This window comes from Gallus gallus, chromosome 18 (assembly GCF_016699485.2).
Source record: "Gallus gallus isolate bGalGal1 chromosome 18, bGalGal1.mat.broiler.GRCg7b, whole genome shotgun sequence".
Lineage (NCBI taxonomy): Eukaryota > Metazoa > Chordata > Aves > Galliformes > Phasianidae > Gallus > Gallus gallus.
This window is the reverse complement of record NC_052549.1, coordinates 10,384,451-10,412,415: the sequence shown is the minus strand read 5'-3', so window position 1 is coordinate 10,412,415 and position 27,965 is coordinate 10,384,451. Positions and strand designations below refer to the sequence as shown.

At 66.0% G+C, this 27,965-nt stretch overlaps 4 protein-coding genes across 9 annotated transcripts; 1 reads left to right on the top strand and 3 right to left on the bottom strand.

The window, feature by feature from the left end:
* Positions 1-541: 541 nt before the first annotated feature.
* On the bottom strand, positions 542-8,878 carry USP36 (ubiquitin specific peptidase 36). The gene is made up of 19 exons (XM_046902086.1): positions 7,886-8,878; positions 7,306-7,570; positions 7,014-7,226; positions 6,457-6,567; positions 6,157-6,259; positions 5,710-5,777; positions 5,234-5,304; positions 5,075-5,157; positions 4,703-4,814; positions 4,296-4,436; positions 4,048-4,148; positions 3,767-3,896; positions 3,036-3,611; positions 2,503-2,606; positions 1,627-2,070; positions 1,401-1,549; positions 984-1,124; positions 757-878; positions 542-673 (listed from the first exon to the last, which is right to left on the bottom strand). Exons 1-19 carry the CDS (start codon positions 7,886-7,888, stop codon positions 542-544), a joined length of 3,069 nt encoding a protein of 1,022 aa, XP_046758042.1. The 5' UTR covers positions 7,889-8,878.
* On the bottom strand, positions 8,175-19,228 carry TIMP2 (TIMP metallopeptidase inhibitor 2). 2 transcript variants are annotated; one of them, XM_046901967.1, is made up of 5 exons: positions 16,896-19,228; positions 10,147-10,247; positions 9,955-10,063; positions 9,720-9,844; positions 8,175-9,624 (listed from the first exon to the last, which is right to left on the bottom strand). In XM_046901967.1, exons 1-5 carry the CDS (start codon positions 17,215-17,217, stop codon positions 9,427-9,429), a joined length of 855 nt encoding a protein of 284 aa, XP_046757923.1. In that variant the 5' UTR covers positions 17,218-19,228; the 3' UTR covers positions 8,175-9,426. The 2 variants fall into 2 exon arrangements, with proteins under 2 accessions (XP_046757923.1, NP_989629.2); NM_204298.2 differs by lacking the exon at positions 16,896-19,228 and adding an exon at positions 16,115-16,431.
* CANT1 (calcium activated nucleotidase 1) lies at positions 18,405-27,965 on the bottom strand. Of its 5 annotated transcripts, none has more exons than XM_040649580.2 (5): positions 27,653-27,965; positions 26,719-26,843; positions 20,376-21,016; positions 19,950-20,153; positions 18,405-19,717 (listed from the first exon to the last, which is right to left on the bottom strand). In XM_040649580.2, the coding sequence occupies exons 2-5, from the start codon at positions 26,727-26,729 to the stop codon at positions 19,605-19,607; spliced, it is 969 nt and encodes a 322-aa protein (XP_040505514.1). In that variant the 5' UTR covers positions 26,730-26,843; positions 27,653-27,965; the 3' UTR covers positions 18,405-19,604.
* On the top strand, positions 22,821-27,653 carry C1QTNF1 (C1q and TNF related 1). Its single transcript, XM_001231906.6, has 4 exons — positions 22,821-22,967; positions 25,866-26,019; positions 26,137-26,276; positions 26,390-27,653. Exons 2-4 carry the CDS (start codon positions 25,880-25,882, stop codon positions 26,938-26,940), a joined length of 831 nt encoding a protein of 276 aa, XP_001231907.2. The 5' UTR covers positions 22,821-22,967; positions 25,866-25,879; the 3' UTR covers positions 26,941-27,653.

Here is a 27,965-nt window from a genome sequence, read left to right as displayed (position 1 = left end):
GGGGCACGCAGCCTGGAGGCACAGCGGGGGCTGCAGGCACAGCGCGGGGGCCCCGCGGCCCGTCCAGCACCGGCCAGGATGGAGGTGATGGAGTTGCAGGGGGGTGGGGGGCGGCCCCCCAGGCTGACTGATACAGCAGCACTGGAAGGCAAGGGACCACAGGACCACAGCCCTGCTTGGGTGCTGCTGGCCCCGGGGAGCTCCAGCAGTGACCGGGAACAGAGAGCAGCCCACACCTCCGGGGGGAGCAGAGGCAGCAGCACAGGGCCCAGCGGCCCTTCGTCCCCTGCAGGGCAGAGCAGAGGGAAGCAGCCCCATCCTTGGGGAACGTGAGCGCATCTCCACGGGGCTGCATCCTTGGGCAGGGATCCTGCAGCCCCCCCCAGTCAGGCACCTCAGTGAGGGGGCAGCAGCAGCTCCGAGGAAGCACGGCTCATTCTCCAGCCCCAGTGCTGCAGGGTGCGGATTCCACCTGGGGGGCAAGGCGTGGTGTTAGCACCCCAAAGGGCTGACTGCCCCGCCGCCCCCGGGCTCGCTCACCTCACAGCCGGTAGCTCAGGCTGGCCACCTTGGCAGGATGCGTCACCGACCAGAAGTTGCGTTTGCTCTGCAGCTGCTGGAAAGGATTGAAGTGTCTCCTCCGCTCACGCTTCAGCTTTTTAACCTTTTTCACCTGCGCAGAGGGAGGAGGAACGCACGCGGGTCAGGGCACAGCCCAGCCCACCACCCCCCGGCGCCCCCGGGGACGCAGCCAGCACTCACCTTCCCTCGGTCGAACTCCTCGTCCCACTCATCAATCACGGTCTCACTCCGAGCCCACTCTGCATCCCGCACGGCATCACGGCTGACGGCCGACACCTCACCCTCCCAGGTCAGGACTGTGAAGTGCCAATGTCAGCACGGCACAAGGAGCCCCTGCAGGGCTGGGGGAAGCAGGGGGATGTGGCTGCACGCCCCCCCAGTCGGTACACGCAGGGCTGTACCTTGCTTGCCGTAAGCCTTATCCAAGGAGTTCCTGAGCAGCTCCTCCACCACGCTGCGCTCTGTGCCGGCCCCACTGCTCGGGGCAGCTGCACGGTGTTTGCATCCGTCTCTGGCCGGGCTGTCCCACGTACACGCTGCTGCTGTGGGGAAAGCAGGTGAGGAGAGGCCAGAGGGATGTCCCACATCACCCCACCTCCGAGGCAGATTTCACCCCAAGGGACACTTGGGGTTAAGAAGGTCTGAAGCCCGAAGCCCAGATGGATGGCACGGATGTTTGGGCACATGTCAGGCAGAGAGAACCTGGGAGGAATCCTTCCCGAGAGAAGATCAAGCCGTAAACATGGAGAGGAAGAGCCCTTATCAGAGCACAGCAGGCAGCTGTGGGTACCCACACAGGGGGCAGCACGGCACCATACCTGGGGCACTGATGGCAGCTGGCTGCTCTGAGGTCACGTTGCCCAGACTTTCCCTCTGCTTGCACTTCCGATGCTCGCTCTCACCCTCGCTGGGCTCAGGGCTCTGCTGCTGCTTTGTCCACGAGGGCTCCGTGTCAGCCTTCCTGGAGCTAGGGAAGGCAGCAGGCATTAAGACTGGGCAATAGGCTCACTGCGTTGGCTCCCCCCAGCACGCCTGGAGCCTCACCTGCCCAAGGGTTGTGCCCCAGAGGAGCGCTCCTCGGTCTCCTGCAGCCTTCTCTTCCTCTTCTTCTTCTTCAGGGGGGAGATGGGCTCCGTGCTGGGGGAACCACGGGGGTCCCGCTCCTCCCTGCCTGTGCCAGCCGCCTCCTTTCCTGGGATAGAGCCCTCTGGAGCGATGTTCCTCCTCTTCCTCGGGGGGCTGCAGCCTTCATCACAGCCATTCACAGCCATAGCATGCGAGCTGCCTCCCGCTTTGGACTGCTGCTGCTTTCGCTGCTTCTTTTTGGTGGACGTAGGGCTGGGCCCGTGCTCCCCACTGAGGGTGGGATGGTGATGAGAGGGGTGGGCCCCATTGGTCAGGGGGGAGGCTGGGAGCTGGGAGGCTGCGCTGGGGGTGAAGCTGAAGGCTGGTGTGTCAGGGCTGGGCAGGGGGAGAGCAGAGGGCAGCCTGCAGGACAGGAACAGAGGCTGAAACAAGCCAAAAGCCAGACCGACAGCAGGAACCCCTCTTTCCCTCCCCATCCCGGGTGCAGGAGCGCAGCCCCCACCTGGCTCCATCCCAGACACAAGCCAAGAAAGCACAACCAGGCCCTGCTCCAAGAGCTGCCTGGGCACTGGGCACACACTGCCCATGGGTGCTGCTACAGCACAGGCACAGCAGAGACGTGGAACGAGAGCCAGACCTGTCCAGAGCCTCCTGCTGCCAGGAGATGCTCAATGCACAGCCAGAGCCTGCACAGTGCCGACAGTCAGAGCGACGGCTGCAGAAGCCGGGCTGAGTCCTGCCAGCTGCAGCGTCCCAGCGACACCGCACCGCCTGGCAAGTAACAGCTGCAGGGCTGCCGCTATGCAGGAGGCCGGGAACCCCTGTGCCGCTTACCTGGGCCTGCCACAGGGCCAGGGCTGGGCAGTGGCCGTGGGGAAGGCGAGGCCAGCAGGCTGCACGCGGCCGTCACTTCTGCTCACCCTCCGCGGGGTGCTGCCCTGCAGTTATCGACATAAATAAAAACTTGGTGGTCTAACAGAAAGGGTTCCGTGAGCCGAGAGGAGGAAAATAAAAAGGGGAGCCCAGAGAAAGGGGAGGGGGAACAGACACAGAGGGGGGAGAGGGAAGTGGGGGGGTAGAAGAAGAATCAGAAGTGTTCTCAGTTAGAAGCACAAAGGAAAAAAGGAAGGAAGGAAATTTAAAGCACGGAAAGCACAGCGCGCGGCCGCCGGCGGGGACAGCCCGCAGCTCTCCAGCTGCAGCAGCACCGCCGCCGCCTCCCCCCGACGCACCCACCGTGGGGATGCAAAACCCACCCCGAGCAGCTGGGCCTGGCCCCACAGCTCACCCAGCCCGGGGGTGTGAGCACCACCCCTGCGCCCCTCCCCGGCTGCGCCCGCTGACACGGAGCGGCGGCGTGGGCTCACCTTCTTGGCAGACAGTGCCAGCTTCTTGGCTGGGGGCGGTGATGTGGTGCTGCCCGGCTCCAGCGCGGCAGATTTCAGCTTTGCCAGCCTGGAGCCCTCGGGGAGATCCGCGCCACAGTCCGTGTCCTGAGGGGGGCTGAGGCCGCCCGCCCCGCTCTTGGCCTTCGGGGCTGCTTTGGCTGCATCCCCCGCTGCGGTGTGTGCGGGGCTGGGGGCTGCGCTGCCGCAGGAGCCGCGCTGTGGGGTGCCCGGGCTGGGCGAGGTGGGGGACCGCGTGCCGTCCCCGGGGCTCTGCTGGGGTGGATGTGCAGTGCCGGAGCTGTACGGGCCCGGAGAGGCTTTCGGTGCCGGAGGCCGCTGTGGGGATGGCGGTTTCTTGGGCCTTCGGGCTGTGTCATCACTCGGTGTCACCTGGGTGGCTCTGAGGGGCAGTTTGGGTGACGGCGACCCGGTGGGTGGCTTCGGTGGTGCAGAGCCATTGGGCAGCTTCGGCCCCACACCCAGCGTGCTGCGGGCCACAGGCACCCCGATCTCCTCCGGCCCCGACAGCTTTCTGCCCGGCAGCACCTCGGGGCTCTAGGCAAGGAGAAACAGCCAGGGTCAGCGAGGGGACGGCCTGGGGACAGAACCACGCTGCCCGCACTCCCCAGGCTGCTGTGGGGGCCATGGGCACAGCCAGACCCCGACCACGGAGTGCCGCCCACCGCCCCCACACCCCCCCTCAGCCTCACCCGGCCCAGAAGCGGTGATGGCAGGGGCCCGTTGGTTGAGGTTCTCTTGGTCTGATCAGAAACAACAGGTGAGTGGCTGGGGGTGGCCTTGGCAATGGGCCCCTCTGAGCCCTTCCTAGGGCCAGGGATCCTGGGGGAAGCAGAGTGTACGTGTCAGCCAGGAGGGTCGGACACTGCGAACCCCACAGCATCCGTGTCCTCGTGCCAACCACCCGGACTGATGCTGCCAGCCTCAAAACGCACAGGAGCTGCTGAAGGGCAGGGGGCACAGGGCACCTCACCTCAGGTAGAACAGCACGTAGGCCTGCTGGTTGAGGACCACCTTGATGTTGCTGCAGTGCACGAGGGAGTCATTCATCTGGTACCACTGCCCGTTGCTGGCCTAGGAGCAGAGCTTGGGGTCAGGCCCTGCCCAGAGCAGCACCAGCACCCCCTGCAGCATAGCATCGTGCTCCAAGCTCCTCGATATGCGCCCACTGAGCAGCCTTCCCACACACCGCAGGACCCCACAGGTGCCACCAGGGCTCACCTTCACGTAGCAGTAGTAGTGTCCTGCATGGCAGCTGTACCCCGAGTGCACCAGCACTGCATAGAGCCCATACATGACGGGATCACCGCTGTTCTGAGACATGTAGGGGCGGATGTTCAGGAACTCAGGGTACCCCACGTCCTGTGGGGAGAGCATGTCTCAGGGGTCTTCCCCACTAGAGCAAGAGCAGCTCCAACCACTCTATGATCCCTCTCCACAGAGGGCACTCAGCTCTCCCCTGGCTCAGGCTGCAGTGAGGAAGGTGCCGGGAGGAAGCAAACCCCACAGCACAGCCCAGGCCCTGCAGCACAGCCCAGGGAAGGCTACCGGGGTGGAGCAGAACTTGTGCTGCAACGGGACCCTGTGAGCCAGGGCACAGCCCCAGCCCTGCGCTGCCCAACGCTCACCTTCGTGATTTTGCCTCCGCTGAAGTTGGCAAAACGCTTCAGTGAGAGCGTGAGGACATTGGAGGCTCGGTGGATGGTGAAGCGTTTGCTGGCTGGCACCTTCTTCTTGCACCTGCACGGAACAGCTCCAGCTATCCAAGCTGCTCCACACCCAGGTGACTGCCCTCAGCCAGGACACACCTCATGGAATCGATTGCACTGACAGCAGCCATCAGCTCATGGCCGCATCTACTGCTGCCCAGGCCCTTCCCTCCCAGCCAGGCAGCTGCAGCGGGGTTGGCTCTATCATATCCACACGTCCCACAGCTCAGCTGGGGCTGCCTCTGTACCGCGGTTGTTTTCCACTACTCCACGCCGTGGGACCCCACTCACCTGGCACACATGTAGGCATTCTCCCCGCTCAGCACATCTGATTTCACAAACAACTCCAGCGCCCGCACGATGTTTGCAGCTTGCTGCAAGGACAGGGCAGAGCTCAGGGCATGCACGACCTGTCCACGCTGCACCACGGCACAGTGCCCACTGACATACCCTGATCTCCAAGGACACATCCAGGTAGGGGTCGTAGGTATCCGAGACGCTCTTACACACTGAGCACTTCACTGCAAAACAAAGAGCAGTGAGAGCACCCTGCCACATCTGCACCTGCCACTCAGCAGCCGCAGCACTGCCCCTCTCTGGGTCTGGGCTCTGGGATGACAGCACCAGCATTTCTGCTGGGCGCTTGCAGCTTGGCAGGGGGGAAGGCTGCTGGCATAGCAATTGTTGCTCGACAGCTGCAAGCACTGGTTCCTTCACTGAGTGACAAAGAGCCGAGGACCCGCAGCCAATAGCTTTCTGTGTTGCCACAACAGGAGCCAAGACCCACAGGCACGGCAGGAGTGGCAAAGCGCAGCTTTGGGTGATTTACACACGCTTGGCCATTTTCCCAAAAGGTTTTTAGCACGGGGCTCTTGGGGTAACAGCAGCCCACGTTCCTGAGGTCACAGCCCAGCAGCAGCACTCACCACGGGACCGCAGGTAGCCGCCAAAGATCTGGTGAACCAGCGTGGTGGCCTGGGTCTGGCGATCCAGCCTGGAAGAGAAACACATCTTACACCACTCTTCTGCACCACGACGCAAGGGCCACCCCTGAGGGCCACCCCTGTGTCCCCCACATCACCACAGCCCCGCTCAGCAGACCCAGGTGAGGACAGGGAAGATGCAGCGCTTCTGCTGCTCTGCGGATCCCAGTGCCTGAGCTCAGGGGGGCACCAGGCTGTGTGCAACCAATGCTCTCCAAGCACGGCTGCTCCCAGCTGCAGCTCGGAGCCTTGCACTGAAGGTGGAGGCAGTGCTGCTGCCCCGGGTCCCAGCTCCACAGCAGCACTGTGGTCAAACGCCAGGGCACAGCCCAGGGCTGTATCACGGAGCAGAGATGGCCTCAGTGCCCCGGTACTCAGAGCTGTGTGTACCTGGTGCAGCCGCTCAGGCAGGCCTTCTGCATGGCATCGATGGTGTAACGCAGGAACTCGTGCGCATCCTCCTGGCTGCCAAAGCGGAAGTGCCGGGCAATCTCTGCGGGGAAAAGAGGGATCAAATCCCGCGTACGGAGCCTCTATCCCCCCCCAGAGCCAAGCTGTGGCTGGGCAGCCCCATGTGGTCCTCTGGGAGCTCAGCCTCCATGAATCAGCTCTGAGCCACTCACTGCCAGGACCTGCCCCAGCCTCGTGAGTCACAGCAGGGGAGCAGAGCGTGGAAGGAGCCATCCTTACTCTTCAGGTCTCTGATGAAGGACACCGGCTTGATGGCATTGCCGCTGTTGGCAAAGGCCTGGATCATGTGGTTCTGCATAACGCACATCATGCAGAAGCCTCCCTGGTGACCTGCAGGAGGAGAGAAGAAAGGACGCTGGGGACAAACGCGGGAGGGATGGAGGCGGTGTGTGGGAAGGGGAATCCCTGCTCCCACAGCCCTCCCCACGAGCTCCACGTATAGCACAGTGCAGCCCAGGGGACGAGGTGACACGCCAGCTGGCCGTGCCTCGGTCACAGATAACACTGCGAATGAGAACACCCATCTGTAAGGGTGGCACACGGGGCGCTGACACCTCCCAGACGAGCCAGCAGGGCTGTATACAGGGCAGGGCAGTCTGAGCCCTATGAATGAGGCACCGCTCCCCCCCGACAACAGACTGCGGGCTGCGCCACCGGGAGCCACCCCGGGCGGCCGGGATCTGCCCCGCACACGGCAGCCATTGGGGGCCAACCCAGCCCAGGGCAGCCCCCCCACCCCAGCCCAGCCCCACAGCGCTGCCCCACGCCCCACTCACAGGCGCGGCTGTGCTCCTTGGACAGCAGGTAGCAGGCGAGCGGCGGCGTGTAGGTGAGGCACTGCAGCGTGGCGTTGAGGAAGCAGGTGTTGCCCAGGTTGTGCAGCCCGGCGCCCACCCGCTGCACGCGCTCCCACTTCAAGGAGAGCCGCTCGGCGGGGAACAGCACCTTCTGCGGCGCGGGGACGCCATCCCCGGCACCGTGATCGCCGCCTGAGGGACGGGGGGCGGTGAGCGGCGGGCGGAGGTCTCCACCGGGACCTCCATCCCCCCCCCGCAGCCCGGTACGCACCGTGCTTCCTGCTGGGCCCCTCCGGGGGCGGCGGGCGGGGCGCGGCGGGCCCGGCGCTGGCGTTCAGCGGGCGGTATTTGCCCCGCAGCAGCTCCAGCTGCCCGGACAGCCCGCGGCTCGCAGGCTCGAACTCGATCCGCTGCAGCAGGACCTTCTTGGCCGAGGCGGCCAGCAGCCGGCCCAGCTCCCCGTCCTCGCTCGGCTCCCTGCGGCCCGGCTTCAGCGCCTCCCGCAGCTTCTCCACGATCGGCATCGCGGGGCCGGGCTGCGGGCGGGGGTGAGCGGGGGGGCGCCGCGAGGAGCGGCCCGATCCGGCCCCCCGGGCCCGGTCTCCCCCGGCCCCGTCCGCCGCCCACCCCGCGCGGCCCTCCCGCCGCCACCCGCGACCTTGAGCCCCTCCGCCACCCGCCACGTGCTGCCCCGCCCGGTACCGGCGCTCCGCAGCGACCTCACGCACGGGAGGAGGGCGGCACGGAGCTCAAGGGCTCCGAAACCCCCCGCCCCCCTCTGCCGCCCGCTGCACTTCCGGCCCCGGTTCCCGCCCCGTCCCCCCGGCCCGGCCCGGCGCGGCCGCACGCACCATCCGGGTCCCCGCCGCGCGCACGTGTCACCGCCTTCCAGAGGCGGAACCGCGCGGCGCCGCCGCCACGAACCACTTCCGCACCACCCCGGGGGGCGGGGCCAACGCTAACCCCGCCCCCGAGTGCGTGGCCCCGCCTCCCGGTGGGCGTGGCCGCAGAGAGGAGGCGGAGCCGCGGGGTCCGTCAGTGCCTTTATTGTCCGCAGCGTCCGCTCCCCGCAAACACACCGCGACCCCCCGAGCCCCCCCCCCCCCCCAGGCCCCCCCCGCTTTAAATTACGGCAGCACGTTAGATACATCTTACTTTAATACTTATCAAGCAGAGATCTGAAAATAACTATACGTAAACTTTTCGTCTTTTCTGTTTTTCTTCCTCTTTTTTCTTTTTTTGCTCTATTTCTCCTCCTTTCCGCACACCGCATGGAGCTGCTGGCCCGGAGTGCGGCCACGGCCATAAATTAAAGCAGCTCCGGGGGGCTCCGGGGGGCTCGGGGGGGGCCGAGGGCCGGGGCCTGCCCGGGCGCTGCCCCACAGCCCCTCCCCGCTCCCCCCCGCCCCACTGCAGAGCCCCTTTAGAAAAATAAGTGCAATTCTAACGCCTAACGGGGAAATAAAAACCCCAAAAAAAAAAAAAAAACCAAAACCAAAACACCCCAAAAAACAACGACAACAACAACAAAAATCACAGCACGGGAATGATAGAGCTGATGGCAGAACAGTGGGGGTATTAACTCAGAGACAGGCTACCAGCAGAGACAGGAGTAAATGTCACATATGATATAACCATACAGAAGCGAACGGGAGTCCTATATGGGACTGATTAGAGGGTGGGTGGGGTTGGTTTTTTTTGTTTGTTTGTTTTTTTTCTTTGTTTTTTTTTTTTTTGTTTTTTCTTTCTTTTTTTTCTTTCACTTTTTCCTTTAACGCGTTGAAGTTGCCCAGACTGGTCCAGCGCCACATCGTCACCCTATAGGGATGCACAGCATGAAAACGGCCCGAGCCGCGGCTGGCCGTGTGTGTGTGTGTGTGTGTGTGTGTGTGGGGAAATGGCTCAGAGAGAGGGGCTGTGGGGACGGTGTCCTGCTGCCATCCCCCCCCGCCGCCTGGCGCTGACCCCCGTCCGGCCCCTCAGGGCTACAGTGGGCGAGAGCCCCACGGCTTCCGCGGGTGGGAGCAGCCGCTGCCGATCTGCACCCTCCCGGCACCCCACGGCAAGGGATGGGATGGGGACAGCGCGGTGCTGCTGCTGGGTAGCCCCAGCTGGCAGCAGGATCCCCGCTGACCAGGGGCGGCTGCCGCTGCTCACCGGCGTTCAGCCTGCAGGGAATGGGGCTGCCCTGCCCGGCGCAGGGTGCACGCGGTGCAGGGTGTGCGCGGCGCAGTGGGCCCCCCCCGCCCCACGCACACGTGGCAGCTCCGTGCCCTGCGGCCCCTCGGGGCTGTGTGGGTTTTCATGCTGTTTCCAGGCCCCGATGTCGGCGTGGACCAGTCTAACATCTCGCTGGGCTTTCCTACTGGCTACTGGAATGCGCTCGGTCGGCTTAGGGGTCCTCGATGTCGAGAAACTCCTGCTTCGGGGGGGCCATGCCGCGGTACCAGGCGCACGAGCCGTCGCTCCTCTTGATGCAGGCGTAGTGCTTGGCCTGCCGCCCGCCCACGATCTTCTCCATCGCCCAGTCTGTCCAGAGGCACTCATCCGAGGAGGATACGAAGCAGGGGATGGAGAGGCAGCGCGAGATCTGCGCAGGGCAGAGCCGGTCAGCGCCCGTCCCTGCGGCCCCCCCACCTACCCACAGGGATGCCCCAGGACCGGGTCCTGGCTCGGGGCACTCACCTTGCACTCGCAGCCCATCTGGTACCGCTGGTTGAGGCTCTTCTTCTGGGTGGGGCTCAGCGAGTCCCAGGTGGCAACCAGGTCACACAGCGTGATGTGCATCTTGCCATCGCCCTCGGATTTGCCTGGGGAGGGGCCGCACAGAGCCGCTCACACACACACACACACACACACACACACCGGGGGCTGCTGGGGTCCAACCCCCCCTCGGATGTGGCTCAGTGCCCACTCCTACCTGCAATCAGGTACTCCTTCTTGCCTCCTGTGTCCAGAGGCTGCCCACACACTGCCGTGGACGGCGCCGTGTAGATGAATTCGATGTCCTGGTCGGGGCCCTTAAACATCTGAGGACGGAGCGCAGGTGTGAGCAGCGCCACCCACTCCCCCGGCCATCCCATTGCCCATCCCCACGGTGCCCACCCCATACCTTGATCTGCTTCACTTCGTACTGGATTCGCTTGATGGGGTTCCCATAAATGTCATTCCCTGAATCCACCTCCTTCGCCGAGACGGCCTTTGCTCGGATCACTGCAATGGAAGGGTGTGGAGATGGGTGGATGCCGGGGGCACAAGCACAGCCCCCCCAGCCCCAGCCGGTAGCCCAGCCCTTGGGAAAGTGTCCCTCACTCAGAGGGACAGCATGGCCATCCCCCACCAACAGCACCCTGGGAGCACTATTTGTCCACCACTGTTAATTAATCCATGTCCCAGCCCAGCACCTGCATGGCCCAGCACAATGTATAGACCCAAGGGCAGCGGGAGCTCACTGCAGCTTCACCTCCTACAAGGAGGTGTACAAGGTGTACAAGGAGGAAGGTGTAGAAGGAGGAAGGAGCCCCCAGCATCCAACACAGGGCTGACCCACCCGGTGCCCACTGCCTTTGCACCATACAGTCACAGAGGTGCCCGGCCACAGCTCCCTGCCAGCCACTGCCTATTGGCGCGTGGAGCCTCCGCATCATGCAGGCACAAAAATTGCGTCCTCCCTGGGCTGCTTCCTGCCCTCACAGCCTGCAAAAATAACCCAGGCAGCTGCAGGGGGACGGTGAAGCCCGGGGCAGTGAGAAAGCCTAGCAAGGTGAGGGGTTGGGTGAGCTCACTGCAGCAGCATGGCCACGGGCCCCACAGCTCCCCGCTACGTGGAGCTGCTCTCCGTGCATGCTGTTCCCCTGCGGTTGCAGCCTGGGGTGCCGGCCAGACCTGTGCAAAATGTGGCTCCCCCTGCATGGCAGCGCCTAATCAGGAGAGCATGGGATGGGAGCGCTGCATCCCACCTGCAGCATGGGGCCGTGAGCCTGGTTGGTGAGATGGGCACAGGCACAGCACCCACCCACCACTGCAGCAGCACTGCCAGAGGTGCACAGCAGGGACACACGGCTCCGCCCCTGGCACAGAGGGACCCGCACACATTGCTTCACCCCCAGCTCCAGCACCACAGCGAGGGAGGAGGCCGCAGCGCCCCGGAGCCAGGGTGAGCAGAGGGCAGGGAGCTGTGCCATGGGAAGGTCTCCGTGTCACCCTGCCAGCGCAGCACAGGGACACAGAGCCACACGTGATTGCCCGGCACGTGGCACTGAGCTCACTGGTGGGAGGCTCGCCCTGACCCACAGCTGCGCAGGTCACAGCCACCCCCGTGCCCAGAGCTGGGGACAGCGGTCACGTCCCCACAGGGAGGTGCTGGGGCGCAGTCGGACGCAGGCAGTGCCGCCGCCAGCCCCGCTGCCCGCTTTCACCCGGCGCAGCACAGAGCCGATCCGGTTGCGCTCTATAAATACAGCGGGGCGAGCGGTGGGCGCACAGCGCGGCTGCGTGGGCTGAAGGTCAGCAGCAGCACCGCACCACGTGGGCACCCATCAGCGCTGACTCAGTTTACTCTGGAAAGGAGAAGGGGACGGGGAAGGGACCGAGGCAGGCAGGTCAGGGCCCGGTGCCCGCAGCCGTGCCAAAGCCGCCGTGCCTGCCGCCGCACGCAGTGGAGATGAGCCCCAGCTGGAGCAGCTCCCTGCGCCCCCACGGGTGGGGACTGACCCACACAGCCCCACAGCTCTGCTCTGTGCCGCGATGGAGGCGCGCACACCCGGAGAGCCGGAGCCGAGCGCTGCCCGCGGTGCAGTGCAGGCGTGGGGGACGGCTGCTGGTTCAGTGGGCTCCAGCCGTTTCCATTCACGTGCTGATGAATCACTTGACAAAAATGCAGCCCAATTCTAGGCGGATTTGTTCTGAACAGTGCGGCTTTGTGGAGGGGACGGCTGCGCTGTGCTTTCCCCGCCAAGACCCCAGCAGCGCAGCCAAGCTCCTCAGCGGGCCAGAAACCAGAGCGGGGAGAGGGAGGGACGCAGGGGGACGCCCAGGTGGGGACGCGCGGGCGGAGGCGCCCCCGAGGTGACGGCAGCGCGTGCTGTGGGTGCTCCGGGAGCGCCCCCCGGGCCTCCCCAGGTCTTTGTGGAGCTCAAAGAACCAACCCAGAGGCACTGCGTGACGACGGCGCGTCCCTTCGCCATCCCATCACCATCTGCCAAAGTCCTTCCTCAGCACGGGCAGGAACTGCGGTGTCTGCCTTTAACTCGCCACGCTGCACAAAAGCTGCTGCATAAGCACAGCTGAGCTGTGCCCCCGGAGTGCCCTGGCCCTTGCCTGCCTGCAGCCCCCCACCCGCTGCCCTGGGGCACACAGGGCTGGGAGCCAAGTGACCCATAACGCCGCGCTGACCTCACGGTGCTGACTCAGCACGGCCCGCAGCCCCAGCACAGCAGGAGCAGGCGCTGGGATGGAGAGGGACTGCTTGGCCGCCTACAGCCCCATAGCACAGCTCTGCCCGGGCTCCCTCCCATGCCCCAGCCCCACATAACAGCAGCAGAGCTAATCGCAGGATGCTGAGCGCATGCACGCAGCACCTGTCTGGCACAGAGCAAGGGCACCCAATGCCTGCACCCCACGCCCCAGCCCGCATTGTAGCCACCTCCCCCAGCCCAGCAGCACTCCATCTCTGCAGTCATCGGTCCTCACTGCCTGCAGACCCCCCAGGAACGTGCCAGCATGCGCACAGTGGGTGTTCACCGGGAGCCGGTGGGCAGTGGCAGCTTTCCATGCTGACCAGGCTGGGCTGGACATGGCCCAAAGCCCGGAGCAGGGCCTGCAAGGCACAGGGCATCCCTCGGCACTGCGGTCCCCCTGCAACGTGCAGTGAGGAACAGTCCTGTGCCAGGACACATCCAACCCCGCACGGCTCTGCCCTGTGTGCGACCACTTGAGACAAAGCGGGGCTGCGGGCATAGGGTGGCATCCATCAGCACAAAGCATCCACTGAGACAATGCAGGGAGATGCAGCAGCCCCGGGTGTCCTCAGCACCTCAGTCCCCCAGGGCTCCCCTCCCAGCCCAGCACACGGCGAGCAGAGCCCCCTCCTGGGACGTCCCACCCCAAACCCCAACGCGCGGCCCCCGCCTGCGGCCGCCTGGGAAGCATCAGTGCCCGCAGAGCATGGGAAGCGTTCCCGGGCTGAATGGCCGAGGAACAAAGCTCCCTTCTCGGGGCTGCTGGCAGCTCCTGGAGCGCAGGGGCCGGGTGCCAGTGCCAGCAATGCCCGCTGCCACCCAGCCCCATTGTGGGCACAGCCCCAGGGTCACCCCAGCACGGCACACCAACAGAACGCAGCAAGATGTCCCCAGGAGGAACTCCATCCCAGCCCCGGGCACCTGCCTGAGCCCCCGGGCACAGCGGGGCATTGCCACTCGAGCACGCGGGCAGAGAGCTTTGGGCACGCAAAGGAGGTAAGAGCAGCTTGGGCACGGAGCTGCAGCTGTGGCCGTGCTCTCACAATCACAGCTCCCGAGGGTATGCGTGGGGATCAGCCCCAACCCCAGCAGCCCCACAGGGCTGTGCCTGCGGGAGGAAGTGCCCGCGCCAGGCCCTGCTCATCCCCAGCCTGCGCGGCTGCTCCAAGCGCAGCACTCCCCATCGCGGCGTGCGTCATCCCGGCCTCTGACGGAGTGGGATGGGGCCCAATCAGCGGCGGCCCCGAGCAGTCAGCCCACGGCCCCGCTGCATCGGCTGCACGGGGTGGGCAGGCAGCGGCACCGAGAGCGGCAGGGCGGCCCCGGGGCCGGCAGCCCCCCGCCCACCCGGCGCACAGCACGGTGCAACCAAAGAGTGAGGTCTCGTCTCTGCTTCAAAGCCACCTCCTTGCCCCAGAGCCTGCCCAGCCACCACCAGCCCCCGCTGCTCAGCCCATCCCAAGGCACCGCGGCTCAGGACTGCTGGGATGGGCACAGTGCTGCCAGGGCCTGGATCCAAGGGTCACCCATCCCCGGTACCCAACACCTGTCCTACAGCTGTCCCATCACCGTCGGCACTGCCAAACGCTGCTCCTGGGGACTTCACGGCTGCACGGGGCCAACGACACAGCCCAAATATCACCTCCCTCACCCTCTGCATCTCCACGCTGTAGATAGGAAGCAAAGCAGGAGAGGGTCTGCTGCTGCAGCCCCAGCCCAGCCACATCCCTGCCAGGGAGCTGAGCAGCACGGGCAGAACAAACCCAGCAGCCACACAGGGACACCGCCACCCCTCACACACACAAACCCAGAGAGCCCTCAAGTCCTGCAGAAAACTGCTGCCCATCTCCCACGCCAGGAAGCGCAAGCACAGAGGCCGGGTCACCAGCCCCAGGCCACCAGCTACAGTGACACGACCCTCAGCCCCACAGCCCAAGGCAGAGCCACAGCTCACCCTACTGTGACACTGCCTGTGAGCACGGCCCCGGGCTCCAGCCCCGCTCTGGATCACAGAATGGTGCCTCAGCAGTGGCTGCCAGATGGGCCCTGGGGTGGCACAGGCAGATGTGGGTGCACGGAAGGACCCATGTGGCAGCAGCAGGCTGGCCCCAGAGCAGGCAGCAGCAGGAGATGAGCAGCCCTGGCACAGCGAGCGGCGGCAGCTCCCAGGCCCAGGCTGGCTCTGTGCTGGGGAGGAGCTGGCTGTGAGCCTCCCAGCACAGAGGGAAGACAAGACAGGAGCCAAAGGGCAGGGATCAGAGGCAGCAGGACGGGCTCCCGTTGCATGGGAGGCTGTGAGCTCCTGCCAGGATCAAACCCTGCTGCCAGCCAGCACCCAGCACCGTCCCCAGCCGCGGTCAGAGCGGACAAATCCCATCCACATCACCTGTGAGGGAGACACGGGCTGGAGCTGGGGGTGACGGCACGGGGGGCGGCACAGCCGGGACCAGACTGCCTGGGAGCAGACACCTGCTGGGCAGCCACCACCAGCCCCCGCTTCGCCCTTCCTGGGACTGCTGAGACAGATGGGAATGCCGAGACAGCAGTGACTCAGCAGCTGAGTCATGGGTGAGCCGGCACCCCAGGACGGCAGTGTGAGTCACAAGTGGCCCGGAAGGATGACCCCGACGTGAGTGTGATGGAGGCTCAGCCTCACTGTGGGCGATCCGCTGCTCCGGGGTCAGCAGCTCAGCAGCAGCTCTGGAAATGCAGCTCTCCATTTTGTGTGGGCACCTCCCCGTCCCCAGCACACCCCGCGATGCTCTGAGCTGTACGGGCCTGGCAGCAATGGGATTTACCCTCACGTCACAAGTGGGGTCTGCAAGGCAGGGGGGGGAGTGGGGCAGGGTCTGCCGGCACATCCTGGATCCGGAGCAGGGGACGGGGCAGGGCACGGGCTGCATAAGTGCTTGGGAATGTTACCTCTCCAGCTGGGCCTGGGAACGGCCCCGCCAAGGAGGGCGGCAGGAACTGGGGCCGGTCTGTTTGTTTAATATGCTAAAATTTAATAAGGGCATTATTCATCGAAAGAGGAATCCAGATCCCGGCGCTGCCAAGCCCTCCCTTTCAGCAGCATCCAAGCCGAACAAAGTGGGACGGGGGAAAGGAAATGCCTGGAAATAAGGAACAGACGGGAGGTGACCGAGCCCGGCGCTGCTCCGGGCCGGCTGCTGGCTGAGCGCTCCAGGCCGCTGCCTCCGGCAAAGCGCCGCTTCGCGAGCGGAACCGGAGCGCTCCGCTCCCCCGGGGCCGTCCGCTCCCCGCGCTGCCACGTACCGTCCCGCTCCCACCCGACGTGCCGCGGCCGGGCCCGGCGCCGTGCGACGCAGGGGAGGAACCGCGCTCCGTGCCCGGCCCTGGGGCACGGCGATGGGCCGGGAGAGGCGGGCACACACCGCTCCCGGCCGCCGACACACCGACACACCCCCGGGGCCCGCACACGTGCAGGTGCTGCGGTGCTCGGCCGGGCCCGGTGCGGCAGCCCCGTCCGTCCGTCCGTCCGTCCCTCCGCCCCGCGCCAACTTTCCGCCCGCCGCCCCCACCGCGAAGTTTGCGCGGCGCTGCCCCACGTCGGGGGGCTGTGCGGGGCCGGGCGGGGCCCCGCGGGGACAAAGCGCTCACCTACGTCGGCGTTGCAGAAGGCCTGCTGCGGGTGGATGGGCGAGCAGCTGCACGCGTCGGCCGGGCGGGCCCTGCCGAGCAGCAGCACCGCCAGCCAGGCCAGCAGGCTGGGCAGCGCGGCCCCGGGCATCGTGCGGCGGCTGCGGCTCAGCGACGCGTCCCAGAAAGCCTCATCCACCGCCGGCCCGGCCGAGCCGCCCACCCCCCGATCCGCCGCCGGAAAGTTTGGGTCCGCCGCCGCGGCCCCCCGAGCGGCTTTGCGGGCGCTGCTGCAGCCGCCGCTCTCCGCTGCCTTCTATGGAGGTGTTTTCTTCCCCTGGCTGCCGCTAAGCCTCGCTTTTTAATGTGCTCCGGGGATTCGCTGCTCCTCCTCTGCATGGCACGGGGCCAGCCCGTCTCTGCTCCCGCCCCTCGCAGGATACGGCTCCGCGCCGAGCTCAGCCCCCCGGCCCGGCCCGGCCCCGCCCGCGCATCCCGGCACGGCCGCGGCCCCTCCGCCGTTCATCCCGGGCGGTGCCTCGGAGCGGACGGCGCGGCGCAGCGCCGGGACCGGGCGGGATCCGCTCCGGGCGTTGGGCGGCGGCACGGGACCCGGGCCCGGCTCACAGCGCTGGCACCCGGCCCGCGCCGAGCGGAGCAGCAAATTGCAGGGAGGGCCGCATTATGTCTGTGCCCAAGCATTTCCTCTCCTTCCTGCTCCTCCAGCTCATCTCCTCCCGCCGCCCCCCTCCCTCCACCCCCCCACCCGCCCCGCTTCCCCCGCTCCCCCTCGGCCGCTCACGGGGCTCTGCATCTCCGCCGTGCCCCGCTGCCCTCGGGTCTCTCCCTCGTGCCCGCAGCACGCCTCGCAAATCTGCCCATCCACTCCTGGATGCTGCCGGTATGTCCGTACCTGTCGCACAGCTGCGGCTCTGCATCGCCATCGTCCCAACGAGGGCAGCCCCGGCTCTGTCTCTGCCCCGGCGCACGCGGTGTGTGGGTGCAGCTGAGCCGGGCGCTGCAGATGTGCTGGTGGGGACAGCAGTGCTGTGGCGATGCCAGCGGCTCCTGAGCCACAGAGCTGCCCCGCTCACATCTGGTGGAGGTGTCGGTGCTTTCGCCATTTAGGATGAGAGGAAACAACTGAAAGGTGAGCAGCTGAGCCTGGTCCAAGCCCTGTGTGAACCTGCAGGGAGTGTGCGGGGAGGTGAGCTCACACTCACTGCAGGGTGGTGGCATGAAAGATGGCAGTGGGCTCTGGGCAGATGCTGTGGCAGTGGGCACCCGCTCTGAGTGCTCAGTGGGGCCGGGGGGGCACAGGGATGCCGCAGCCCAGCCCTGGTTGTGCCACGCGGCCCAGCGGCCCCCCAGCACCTGGGGTTTGGCAGCCTGGAGAGCGAGGTGGGATCTTGGAATGAGAGCTGGGGTGGAGAGGACGCAGCACAAGGGCCTGCTGCCTGTGGGCTGAGGAGGGGATAGGTGCTGCAGAGCCGCTGTCCCCAGGATGGGCTGAGCACAGTGCAGGTGAGAGCAAAGCAGCACGACAGCAGCTGACGTGGGCAGGGAGCAGCAGCAGCCCCAGGGTCTGCAGAACGAGGCCAAGCACCAGGGTCAGGGCTGTGCTGCGGGGCAGACAATGCGTGTGCTCAGGGCACAGTGCCCTGCAGTGAGTCATTGTTGTTGGGGCTAAGCGGAAACACATGTCCAGCTGCGTGCGCTCCTTCCACGGAGCTCCAGGGATGCTGGACATTAAAACAGGGGCAGAGCAGGGGGATGGGAGAGGGCAGCCCCACTGAGCTCCCAGCGGGTCTCAGCCCACCACAGCGAGACCCCCCCCAGAACAGGACCGTTGCCCCCCGAGCACCACCAGTACCTGACCAGTGCCGGGGCAGGCAGGGGTGGCACAGCGGGGCTGATGCCAACGGACCCCTCGGTCCAGCCCCAGCCCTCCAAAGCCCGGCTCTGAGCTGCCCACAGTGCCTGGAGCTGTTAGGTGGCTGCTCAGCAATGAACGGAGCCAAAGGCCCGCAGCCCTCTGCCTGGTGCACTGAGGGCACCGCAGCATGGTTTGCAAGAAGAAAGGTTACATCCTGCACCAGTGCCGGGAGCAGCCAGCCAGGTTCTGGTGTGTTTGTCCCCTCACAGCCCTGCACTCAGCCTGCACTGCAGGCAGGATGACGTGACCCTGCATAGGATGGTAGCTGTGAGGCCTCCACCTGCCTTGGTGAGCCGGGCTGGGAACAGAGGGCATACAGTATCTCCCAAGGGACCTTCCCTGTGAGGCCTTCCCCTGAACACAATGACCAAGCAGTTACCGACACATTTGCTGCACCATTTATGCAAAAGGGGAAGGAAAAACAGCTAACACAGTGAGAAACATCCTGATGAAATCCCCCGCAGCTGTGATGTCTCAGCTCGCCCTGCCCTGGCTGTCACTTTGCTGTGGTCACGGCCCCAGTGAACACCATGACCCCAAGAGGGCCAGAAACAGGATAGGACCCGGCCAGCGTCCCCTCTCAAACACTCCTCTCCTGAGGCTATCTGTCTCACACACATACCCCGTGTGCTCCCAGTAAGGTGCTGGGGACACAAGCAGAGCCTCTCCTGCCAGGACACGCTGTGAGTGTGGAGGGGCCCCAGGGCCCAGGTCAGAGCCCACCCCCAGGCAGGTCAGGAGAGGCTCCACAGCTGCAGCACCACAGCTCAGCACCGCAGGGATGTGAGGACAGTGCCCCGGGCACCAGGCTGGCATGGGGGCAGAGGAGCTGAGCTCCCTCCTTGGCTGCAAATCCAGAGCGTGGCTGTCACCAGAGCCAATGACCGACTCCCTGCACAGGCTCTGGGCACCAACATCTGCAGCGCAGGGAAACCTCACTGCCTTGACTGCTTCAGCAGCCGAGCCCGGGCTGGTGGCAGGGAGCAACACCCTGTGGTGGCAGTCCGTTGCCACCAGGTGCCACTGCCGAAACACTCGCACCATGCAGGCTGCAGCAAAGCCAGTGCTTTACATGGGACGCCAACTACAGGGCTCGGAGTGCTTCATGCGTCCCTGGGCCGGGAGGCACACCGTGTGCTCCTCGTTCTGAGCACACCAACAGGGCCCGGCCCGCACCCTCCCATCCTCCCTCACCCCTCTGGTTTCAAGTCTGTTAAATAAACTCAATGCCCTCATATTTCACGCTCCCAATCCAGGTTTCAGGCAGGAGGAAGCGCCCATCCAGCGTGAAGGCCATGATGTAACTGGCGATCTTGCCATCGTCCTCCTCCGATTTCAATGCCACGATGATCTGATCGTCCGTGTCCGGGATGAACTTGAAGGAGGAGAAGCCGTGAGTGGGAACCACCTCACCCACACGTCCCACTGTGATGTCCCCAAAGTCCTGGCTGGAGCTGAGCAGCAGGTTGGTGCCGCGCCGCTCGTCTGCCTTCTCGTTGTACCGCTCGTGGCTGGCGCGGCGCGGCAGGAAGAACCAGCGCTGCAGCGTGTCGCTCCAGGAGGCCGACTCGTGGATCAGGTAACCTGCAGCAGGGAGCAGGCTCTGTCAGCGTAGGGCATGCAGGACCCTGCCACGCTGCAGGGACATCCCCGTACACCAACACCCACCAGCCTTGCTTCAAAAGATGCTGCAGCAGAGGACAGACACATGAAGGCCAAAGCTGTGAGTGTTTTCACTTCCTCCTGCCCGCAGCCGGCCCCTTCCCACCCCCCAGAGCAGGGCAGGGGCACCCTTGGCCCAGGGGACACAGCTGCTGGACACGGCTCTGGCCGTGCCACCCTCCAGAAGCTGTTCCCACCGACTGTGAGGAGAACCCAGGCAGGGCAAGGGGCATGCAGCAACAAGAGGGAGCTCCATACCTGGGGGTCGGATCCCAGCCGCAGCCCGCAGCGCGTTGTAGTTCACCACCCAGTTCTCGTGGCTCACATCACCCTTGTAGCCGACAACCTTCACCCATTCGGGGTTCTCATTCACCACCTCACCCGTGGTGGTGGTCCACTCCTTGCCCAGGCCCCCCACGTACAGGTGTTCGTCTTTCACCGCCAGCCACTCTGCCTTGAAGCCTGCGGTGGAAAGAGCAGCATGAGCCGTGCCAAGGCCTGGCCCCACATGGATGTCAGGGTACCCTGCAGTCCACACAGCCCCCCCCCAGCACCACGCAGCACTGCACACAGCAGCCCCAAACCCTTCAGAATGACAAAAAGGTGCAAAGAGACAAGGTCCCCCCATCCTGCAGGTCCTGACCTGTGCAGGTCAGGCGGCGAGCAAGGCTTTATGGGGCTCACCTTTCCCCACAGTGCCATCCCCATCCGAGAGGATCACCCAGGGCACCGCCTTGTTGCCCTCGATCTGGTAGACCACCCCAGTCCGGTCATCCACAGAGTACAGCTTCCCATTGAAGACAACCAGCTCCGAGAGCTCCATGCCCCGGCCCTTTTCCGCCAGGTGGGACTGCAGCACGCTCTCCTCTTTGTCCCACTCCACCGTCACACTGTCCCCGCTGGCCGACAGCACCAGATAACCCTTCTTCAGGTAACTGAACCAGGTGTGCTCCTCAGAGCCCCGGGACTGAGTGTCCAGATCCGCAATGACCCCGATGCGGTAGCGGACGCCCTCGGGGTTCCGCTGGGGTGGGGACAGCGGGTAGGTGTCATTGTAGCGGTCCTCCTCCTGCAGCCGGAGGTGTCGGCCGTGCGGGTTGGGCGGGATGGGCCGTGCTGGAGGGGAGCGGTGCAGGCAGAAGAGCAGCAGCACGAAGCCCACGCAGGCGGAGGACAGCACGATGGCCCTCCAGCGCAGGCGGAAGCGGGGATCGGCACCTTTGGTCATGGACGCGAGGACGGGCAGGCTACCCACGCTGATCCGCAGCGGGCTCATAGACTCATGGCAGGGCGGCACGGGCATCAGCCTGCGGGGTGAGGAGAGCCTGGCAGCAAGGAGAGAGCGGGTGAGAGCTGCAGCCCAGCGCTGTGCCTGGGGATAACGGCAAGGCACGGCCGCGTGCGGTGAAGCAGGGGCCCTCAAAGGGCTGCTGTGCCGCAGGAGCCTTTCTGCCACGCTCAGCCCCTCATCGACCCCAGACGGGAGCGAGCCCCGGGCTGCGTGCTGGGCGTCCTGATGAGCAGCATCCTCACCCACGGAGGAGGGCAGCAGCTTATGGCTGCGCGCAGTGAGCTGACGACCAGCACAGCCCTCACCTGCGGAGTGCAGAGCTCCCGCAGCTGTGCTGGTGAGCGTGCCCCGCTCCTGCGGGGACAGCAGGGACACGTGGCAGCCGCGCCCGAGCAGGATGCTGACACCTGACCAGGAAGTGCAGTGCCCGGCTCTGCGGGGTGCGCCCCCGGGCCTTCACCCGTACACATCCCAACACCGTAACCCTACGATGCGGCAGCTGCTAACGGCCCGGTCCGCCCCGGTCACATCTACCCCCGAGCAAAGCCGCACTCCCCCGCCGTGCCCATCACAGGGACCCTCCGTGTGCCCCCCCCGCGCCCTGCCCGGCCCCGGGGACGCCGCAGCTCCCGGGGACCCCCGGCCCGGCCCAGGCTGTGCCCACGCCGCAGGGCCGGGCAGCGCTCCCGCGGACCCTCAGTGCCCCTTTCAGGCGGCCCCGGGGCGCGGACAGAGGCGGCATTGAGCGCGGGGGCGGCCCGGGGCACCGCACGGGGCACCGCACGGGGCGCTGCGGGTCCGGCAGCTCCGCGTCCCACCCCGACGGCCGCCGCCCGTGCCCCGACCCCACCGCAGCCTCGGAGCCCCCCGCCCCGCGCGTGGCCCCCGGGCAGCGGCTCCCCGTTGCCGACCCCGGCGCTACCGCCCCGAGCAGCGGCGTTCGGAACCCCACCGCCACGCACCGGCCCCGGGCAGCCGTTACACCGCACGCCGCGGCCGCCTCGCGCCGCCCCTCGGCCCCTCGCTCACCGCGGCGCCGACAGAGCGCAGCCGCCGCCTCCACCGCCGCCAACGGCCGCCGCCTACAGCTCCCAGCGGCCGCCGCGCTCCGCTACGGCAGCCGACAGCGGCCAAAACAGCGCGGGGCGCGCAGAGCGGCGGCGACAACTACAGCTCCCGGCAGCCCCCGCGCTCCGCGGCCGCTCTCATCGCGCAGCGCCGCGGGGGTGAAGCGCTCCGTGCGGCCCGGCGGGGAGCCGAGCGCTGCCCGCGGGTGATGGGAGCCGCGCGGCGGCCTCTGAGGCGGCCCAGCGCGGGTGGGGCGAGAGGGGCTGAGCGGGAAACGCGCCCCAGCGCCAACGAGGCCGTGGCAGCGGATGAGCCAGCAGGAGCGCTGCCCGCCATCGGCCCCGCGTCCCCGGGCAGCCGCGGTGCTCCCACCGCCCGTTTGTCCCTTCAGGGCCGGCTGCCCCACGGACCCCATTCCCCAGGCCGGGCTGTGCTGTGCGGGGCGGACGGCGCCGTCCCACTGCGGCCGTGGTGGCACATGGCCTGGCGCTGCGCTCGGGGCACGGCCACACTCGGGGCTCCGCGGGCTGCCGGGCATCGGGCCGCCGCTCCGCGCTGTGGGACAGAGCCGTGCCCACACCGCCGCGCACACCCACAGCTGCCTTTTGGCACAGACGTTCCCTTTGGCCGGCGGTGGCTGCAGGCCGGGCGCTGCCAGGCGCATACGGGGTGCACACATGGTTAACGCCGCCCGCGCCGCGCTCCGCTGGGCCCACATCTGGCAGGGGGGAGGGCCGCGCCGTGCTCGTCCCGCTGCTTCGCTCTCCTTTGCTTTCCAGAAGTGCATTTCCGCCCGGCCATAGGAGGAGAGGAGGCTGTCACAGGGGCAGGCTCTGCCCCACACCGAGGGGGCTGGCAGCGGGCGATGCCCTAGAGCGGCAAAGGCGGCACGGGGAGAGAGCGGCCCTGCCCCAGAGGTAGGTGTGGGGCAGGGCTGGGGGTCGCCTGCGGACACAGGGACGAGTGCTGTTGTGTGCGCGCATCTGTGCGGGCCGTGGGGCTCCGTGGCATCGCTGCAGGCTCCCCAGGTGCAGAGTGCCTGAGGGCCCGGCCCCCCACCCACACTGGGGGTAGTCAGGCTGGTAGCCCGTCCCGCCTGCAGGAAGGCGGTGGGGACTGCGGGGCTGAAGCCTGACACGTTGTTGGAGGGGCACGGCTCAACCTGCAGCGGCACCGGGGGGCAGGCACTGGGAGGGAGTTAGCGCTGAGGCTCCAGCTCTGAGCCCTGCAACCAAAACACCCCGTGAGCACATCAGACCCAGCGCCGGGCCGCCCCAGGGCAGCTCTGCAGGGACTGACGGCTGCTGGTGGGAGCACGGCTTCTCATCGGTGCTGCCGGGCGCTGTGGGAGTTGGAGGGTCGCGACCTCTCCGTCAGTCTTTGGCTGCTCCGTGCCGCTCCCACCCTGCTGCCTGCTGGGTCTGGGCTGCTCCTGTTCTGCAGACAGCGCCACAGATGTCCCAGCTGCTGTGGCAAAAGGCCGGGGGGGGGGCTTATCTCCAGATGCCAGAGGCATCCTGGCTGCAGCTGTGGCTCAAGGAGGACCGTACCCATCGCCGGTGAGCAGGAGGGCGAGGTGGGCATGCAGGTCCTGCTGCCTCTGGACCCCCCTGTGCGCTGAGCCCCCTCGCTCCTCCCCCAGCATTTGCGCTTCTTTCATCCTCGCCTTTAATGCTCTGCCTGGAATGTTTTCAGGATGTTTTGACTTGCAGTCCCAAGGCTTTAGCAGCCACTGAATTTAAATCTCCAAACCGCTCCTGGAGAGCATCCAACCCTGACAGGAAAAAACAGAGTCCCTTCAGCAAGGCTCTGTATGCCTGTGCAGATACACGTGCTGCCTGCCCGGCGTGCCTGCAGGGTGCAGAGGCAGACGTGCTCAGGGCCCGGGAGCTCTGCATGCTGCCCACAGGCACACCACGCTGCTGGCAGCACTGTGTGTGCATGGCACGCTCGCCTCCATTTCCAGCCCTGCGACAGCCTGGAAACGAGCTGCCTTTCTCAGCAGGAACATCCTGGCTAAGGATTTCTTCTCCCTGCTGAGCACTCTCCTGTGAAGCTATGCTTTCCCTGGGGCTGAGCCCACTCTGGGTCCCAGGGAACCGTCTGGCTCAATAGGAGCCCTGCATGCTGTGGGCCCAGAGCAGGGGAAAAGCCGTGGGTTTTCAGCAGCGCAGCAGGTTGTGAGCTGCACTCACCGGCATATGGCTGGCACAGCTGGAGCCGAGCAGGGAGAAGAGAGCCAGGGCTGAGCTCCCAGGATGGTATCTGCTCACAAGCCCTGGGCTGGCCTGCTTGTGCTGCTTCTCCCTGGCACAGAGCTGAGCGTGGGCAGGTGGCAAGCCAGGGCATGGCGATTAGGCATTGGTGCCAGGCTGCCCATGGTGCCACACGGCCCATGGTGCCACCAGCCCTGCTTCCAGCAGTGGGCAGCAAGATGGGGACAGCCCCGCTCCAAGACTTCCTTAGGACAGGGCGGGTGTGGGCAAAGTGTGTGAAAGGATGGGCCCTTTGCAGAGGGCTGGCGCAGAGGGAAAGCCCTTTGGAGCTTTTCCCCATCCCTCCGCCCTTTCCCTGTTCCTTGAACATGACTCATGAGCCAGGCATCCTGGCCTCGAACGCCCTCTGCTCCCGCTTCTGGAGCACGCCTGTCCTGGTCTGCACAGCCTACACACAGCCCACCCCAAGGAAGTCCCACCCTGACCATCGCTAACTGAGGACCCAGACACTGAACGCAGCATTCACCAAACTTGGATTCTGCCTCAAAGTCCAGCAGGGCCCCCATTGCCTCTTCCCATCAGGACCCCCCTGCCCAGCTCACACCCAGGACATGGACTGTGGCACCAGGGGCCCTTTGCAGACCTGGGCACGCGGAGCTGTGCCCTGGCAGGAGCCCGCCTCACCAGTGCTGCCATGGGTGTCCAGCAGCGGGGAGGTGCCATGTGCTCTCCTTGCACCTTTGGGGCCATAGGGCGCGGTGTAGTGTACTTGAACCATGCCTCAGATGTGATATGGAAGTGATAAGGTGAGGAAGGGCTGGGCTGCAGTGCCACCTGCTATCGCTAATGTTAGCTTTGGCCCCACACAGGATGTGGGCTCCCAGCTGCTGGGGCTGGCTTCTGGCCAGGGCCACCAGCAGTACTTGAGGCTGAGGAGCAGCAGGTCAGGTTCCCTTGCAAACCCCACAAAGAACCAAGGAAAAGGACTGGGAGCTGGCAGCTCCCGGGGCATGGCAGCTGCTGCCTCAGGATGCTTGCACTCATTAGGGGATGCAGACCCCCATGGGCAGGTGTGGGATCCCCCAGGAATAGGCACTCTCTGGAGCATCACTGAGGCATGGGGGGCTTAGGTAGATAAAAGCAACCACTGAGTTACGGATAGTCTCTGCAGCTGCAAGAGATGTGCCTGCCTCTGCTGTGGGCTCTGCTGGAGGAGGAGCGCTGCAATAAGAGCCATTTTCAGGGCTGGAAGCATAGCTGTGCTGGTACATGGTGCACCCAGGCCCCGTGCTGGACACAATGCAGGGTACAGACAGGCAGGCACAGCAGTACTGGATGACTCCTGGGGACAGAACACAGCACTGGGGGTGGACCCGTGAGCCCTGTCCCTCGGCCAGGAGGTGGGGAGCTCAGAACCCTGCCTGGACCCCACAGCTGCTGGTCCTGGCAGGGAGCCCCATAGCCGGGCTGTGTCCTGCCGCTCTCCTGCTCCCATTCTGTCCCTTCCCACCAGCCCAACCCTGATCCCCACCTGCCCCCTGCCCACTCTGGACACTGCTGGGCTTTGCCATCCCCCTCAGTCACTCTGGTGTCTCGCAGGGTGCTGCTGCAGCATGGAGGGGCTTTGGGCACTCAGAGTCCTGCTGCTCTCCTGCCTGCTGCTGCCCAACCCTGTGTGCAGCCAGACCAGCCCCGACCCCGGCCAGCATCCGGCAGACCCCGAGGAGGTCCCATCCAAGCACCAGGCAGCCAGGTGAGGGGGTCCTGGGGACAGAGGTACTCCCACTGGGGATGGGGCAGCCCCTGGCACCACGAGGGGCCCGGCCCCCATGCGCAGCTCCTGTTGCGCTTTGCTTTCTGCCCTCCCCAGGGCCACGCAGGAGCAGAAGGACAGCGGTGTCCAGGAGGGGCTGCCCCCACGGCCCCACTGCGTCCGCTGCTGTGAGCCCCCCGAGCACCGCTTCTCCTACCCCCAGTACCACCCCCAGATCAACATGACCATCTTGAAAGGTGAGGGCCGCGGGGCACCGTCCCCAGCCGGACCTGCAGCCCGGCGCCTGTCCCACTCCTAATGCTGGCTGGGGGACGGCACTGGTGCCAAACCATCCCCTCTGCTCTGCCAGGTGAGAAGGGGGAACGCGGTGAGCGGGGCATGCAGGGGAAGTTCGGCAAGACGGGGGTGGCCGGCAGCAGGGGCCACACGGGGCCCAAGGGACAGAAGGGCAGCGCGGGTGCCCCGGGGGAGCGCTGCAAGAGCCACTACGCTGCCTTCTCGGTGGGCCGCAAGAAACCCCTGCACAGCAACGACTACTACCAAACCCTCATCTTCGACACGGAGTTCGTCAACCTCTACGACCACTTCAACATGTTCACGGGGAAGTTCTACTGCTACGTCCCTGGGATCTACTACTTCAGCCTGAACGTGCACACCTGGAACCAGAAGGAGACCTACCTGCACATCATGCGCAACGGGGCCGAGGTGGTGATCCTCTACGCGCAGGTGAGCGACCGCAGCATCATGCAGAGCCAGAGCGTCATGCTGGAGCTGCGGGAGCAGGACGAGGTCTGGGTGAGGCTCTACAAGGGTGAGCGCGAGAATGCGGTCTTCAGTGATGAATATGACACTTACATCACCTTCAGTGGGCACCTCATCAAGTACAGCGGGGACCCCTGAGTGCCTACACCCCGATCTTGCTCCCTGGGGTGGGAGCCTGCAGAGCCCTTGCTGCTCCCCTTCCTGGGCACGCCACTCTCCTTCCAGCTCTCCTACATACCACTACCCCCAGCTGTGTGAATACCCCACCCCCAGCCCCCGGAGGTTGATTGGGTGCACCTGGAGGAGATGGAGCCGTTTGTAACCTCTGCTGCATCTCTGACCCAGGGGCTGGCTGCTCACCTGCAGCAGGCAGGGACCTCGTCCCCACCTGTGCGCAGCTCAGGGCAGGGTGTGCTGGGTGTCTGTGGCACTGGCTGTGAGCTGGCACCTGCTGGAGCGATGGGAGCACCTCCGCTGCCCAACCCCCACCAACGCACTGGATGAGCAGGGGGAGCAGTAATAAAGCCACTGAACGTCACTTCTGCAGAGCTGTGTCCCCTGGGCTGGTGCTTCCCCAGGGCAGAGCCACCAGCAGACGGGTGCAGCAGCGCTCCCATGCCCATTCCCTCGCTGTGCCACAGCCACATCTCGATGCCAGTACCCAGCAGCAGGAGCTGGCTCCCAGCTGCCCGACATGCAGGGCCTTCAGCCCCATCCTTCTCAATGTGGGATCTGCCGGGCAGGCTTCTTGTTTTTGTAGATGCAGAGCAGGGCCTGGGGCTGCACACCGCCTCCTGCCGCGTACACTCGTGATCGCATTAAACGCCCCACGGGGTCGGTTCCTACTCACACTTCCATCTCATCTCCTCGCTTTGTGTGCGGGTGCAGCGAGCAGCTCAGGGGCACCCCGAGAGCTGGGCACGGCCCTGCAGAGCGGAAACCCACGGGGGTCGGTCTGTCCGTCTGTCGGGCAGGGCGGGGATGGCGGGGCTCGCCCAGGTTACGCAGCAATCTGCGGTAGCGGGGCGGGCCCGAGGCCAGGGCAGGATGCCTGCGGGGTGGGACGGGACGCGGCCGAGCAGAGAGCAGCGCTCAGAGCTGAGCTTCGGTGGGGCCGGCGGAGCCCCAGCAGCTCCAACCCCAGCCCCGCGCTGTCCCCGCCC

Bases quoted from the DNA above. Each gene is read 5' to 3' on its own strand.
- USP36 (XM_046902086.1), bottom strand. The intron at 4,815-5,074 runs GTGAGTGGGGTC...TGTTCCGTGCAG, and splicing joins AATGCCTACATGTGTGCCAG to GTGCAAGAAGAAGGTGCCAG. The intron at 3,612-3,766 runs GTGAGGCTGAGG...CTCCTTGCCTAG, and splicing joins CATCACCGCTTCTGGGCCGG to AGCCCCGAGGTGCTGCCGGG.
- TIMP2 (XM_046901967.1), bottom strand. From the start codon at position 17,217: ATGGCGAAAGCACCGACACCTCCACCAGATGTGAGCGGGGCAGCTCTG. The intron at 10,248-16,895 runs GTGAGCGGCCGA...CTTCCATTGCAG, and splicing joins CGGCGGAGATGCAGAGCCCC to TGATCCGAGCAAAGGCCGTC. The intron at 9,845-9,954 runs GTAGGAGTGGGC...GCCCCTCCCCAG, and splicing joins GAAGGAGTACCTGATTGCAG to GCAAATCCGAGGGCGATGGC.
- C1QTNF1 (XM_001231906.6), top strand. From the start codon at position 25,880: ATGGAGGGGCTTTGGGCACTCAGAGTCCTGCTGCTCTCCTGCCTGCTG. The intron at 26,020-26,136 runs GTGAGGGGGTCC...TGCCCTCCCCAG, and splicing joins TCCAAGCACCAGGCAGCCAG to GGCCACGCAGGAGCAGAAGG. The intron at 26,277-26,389 runs GTGAGGGCCGCG...CTGCTCTGCCAG, and splicing joins CAACATGACCATCTTGAAAG to GTGAGAAGGGGGAACGCGGT.
- CANT1 (XM_040649578.2), bottom strand. The intron at 20,154-20,375 runs GTGAGCCCCATA...TTTCCACCGCAG, and splicing joins GGATGGCACTGTGGGGAAAG to GCTTCAAGGCAGAGTGGCTG. The intron at 19,614-19,949 runs GTATGGAGCTCC...TCCCTGCTGCAG, and splicing joins GGCTGGGATCCGACCCCCAG to GTTACCTGATCCACGAGTCG.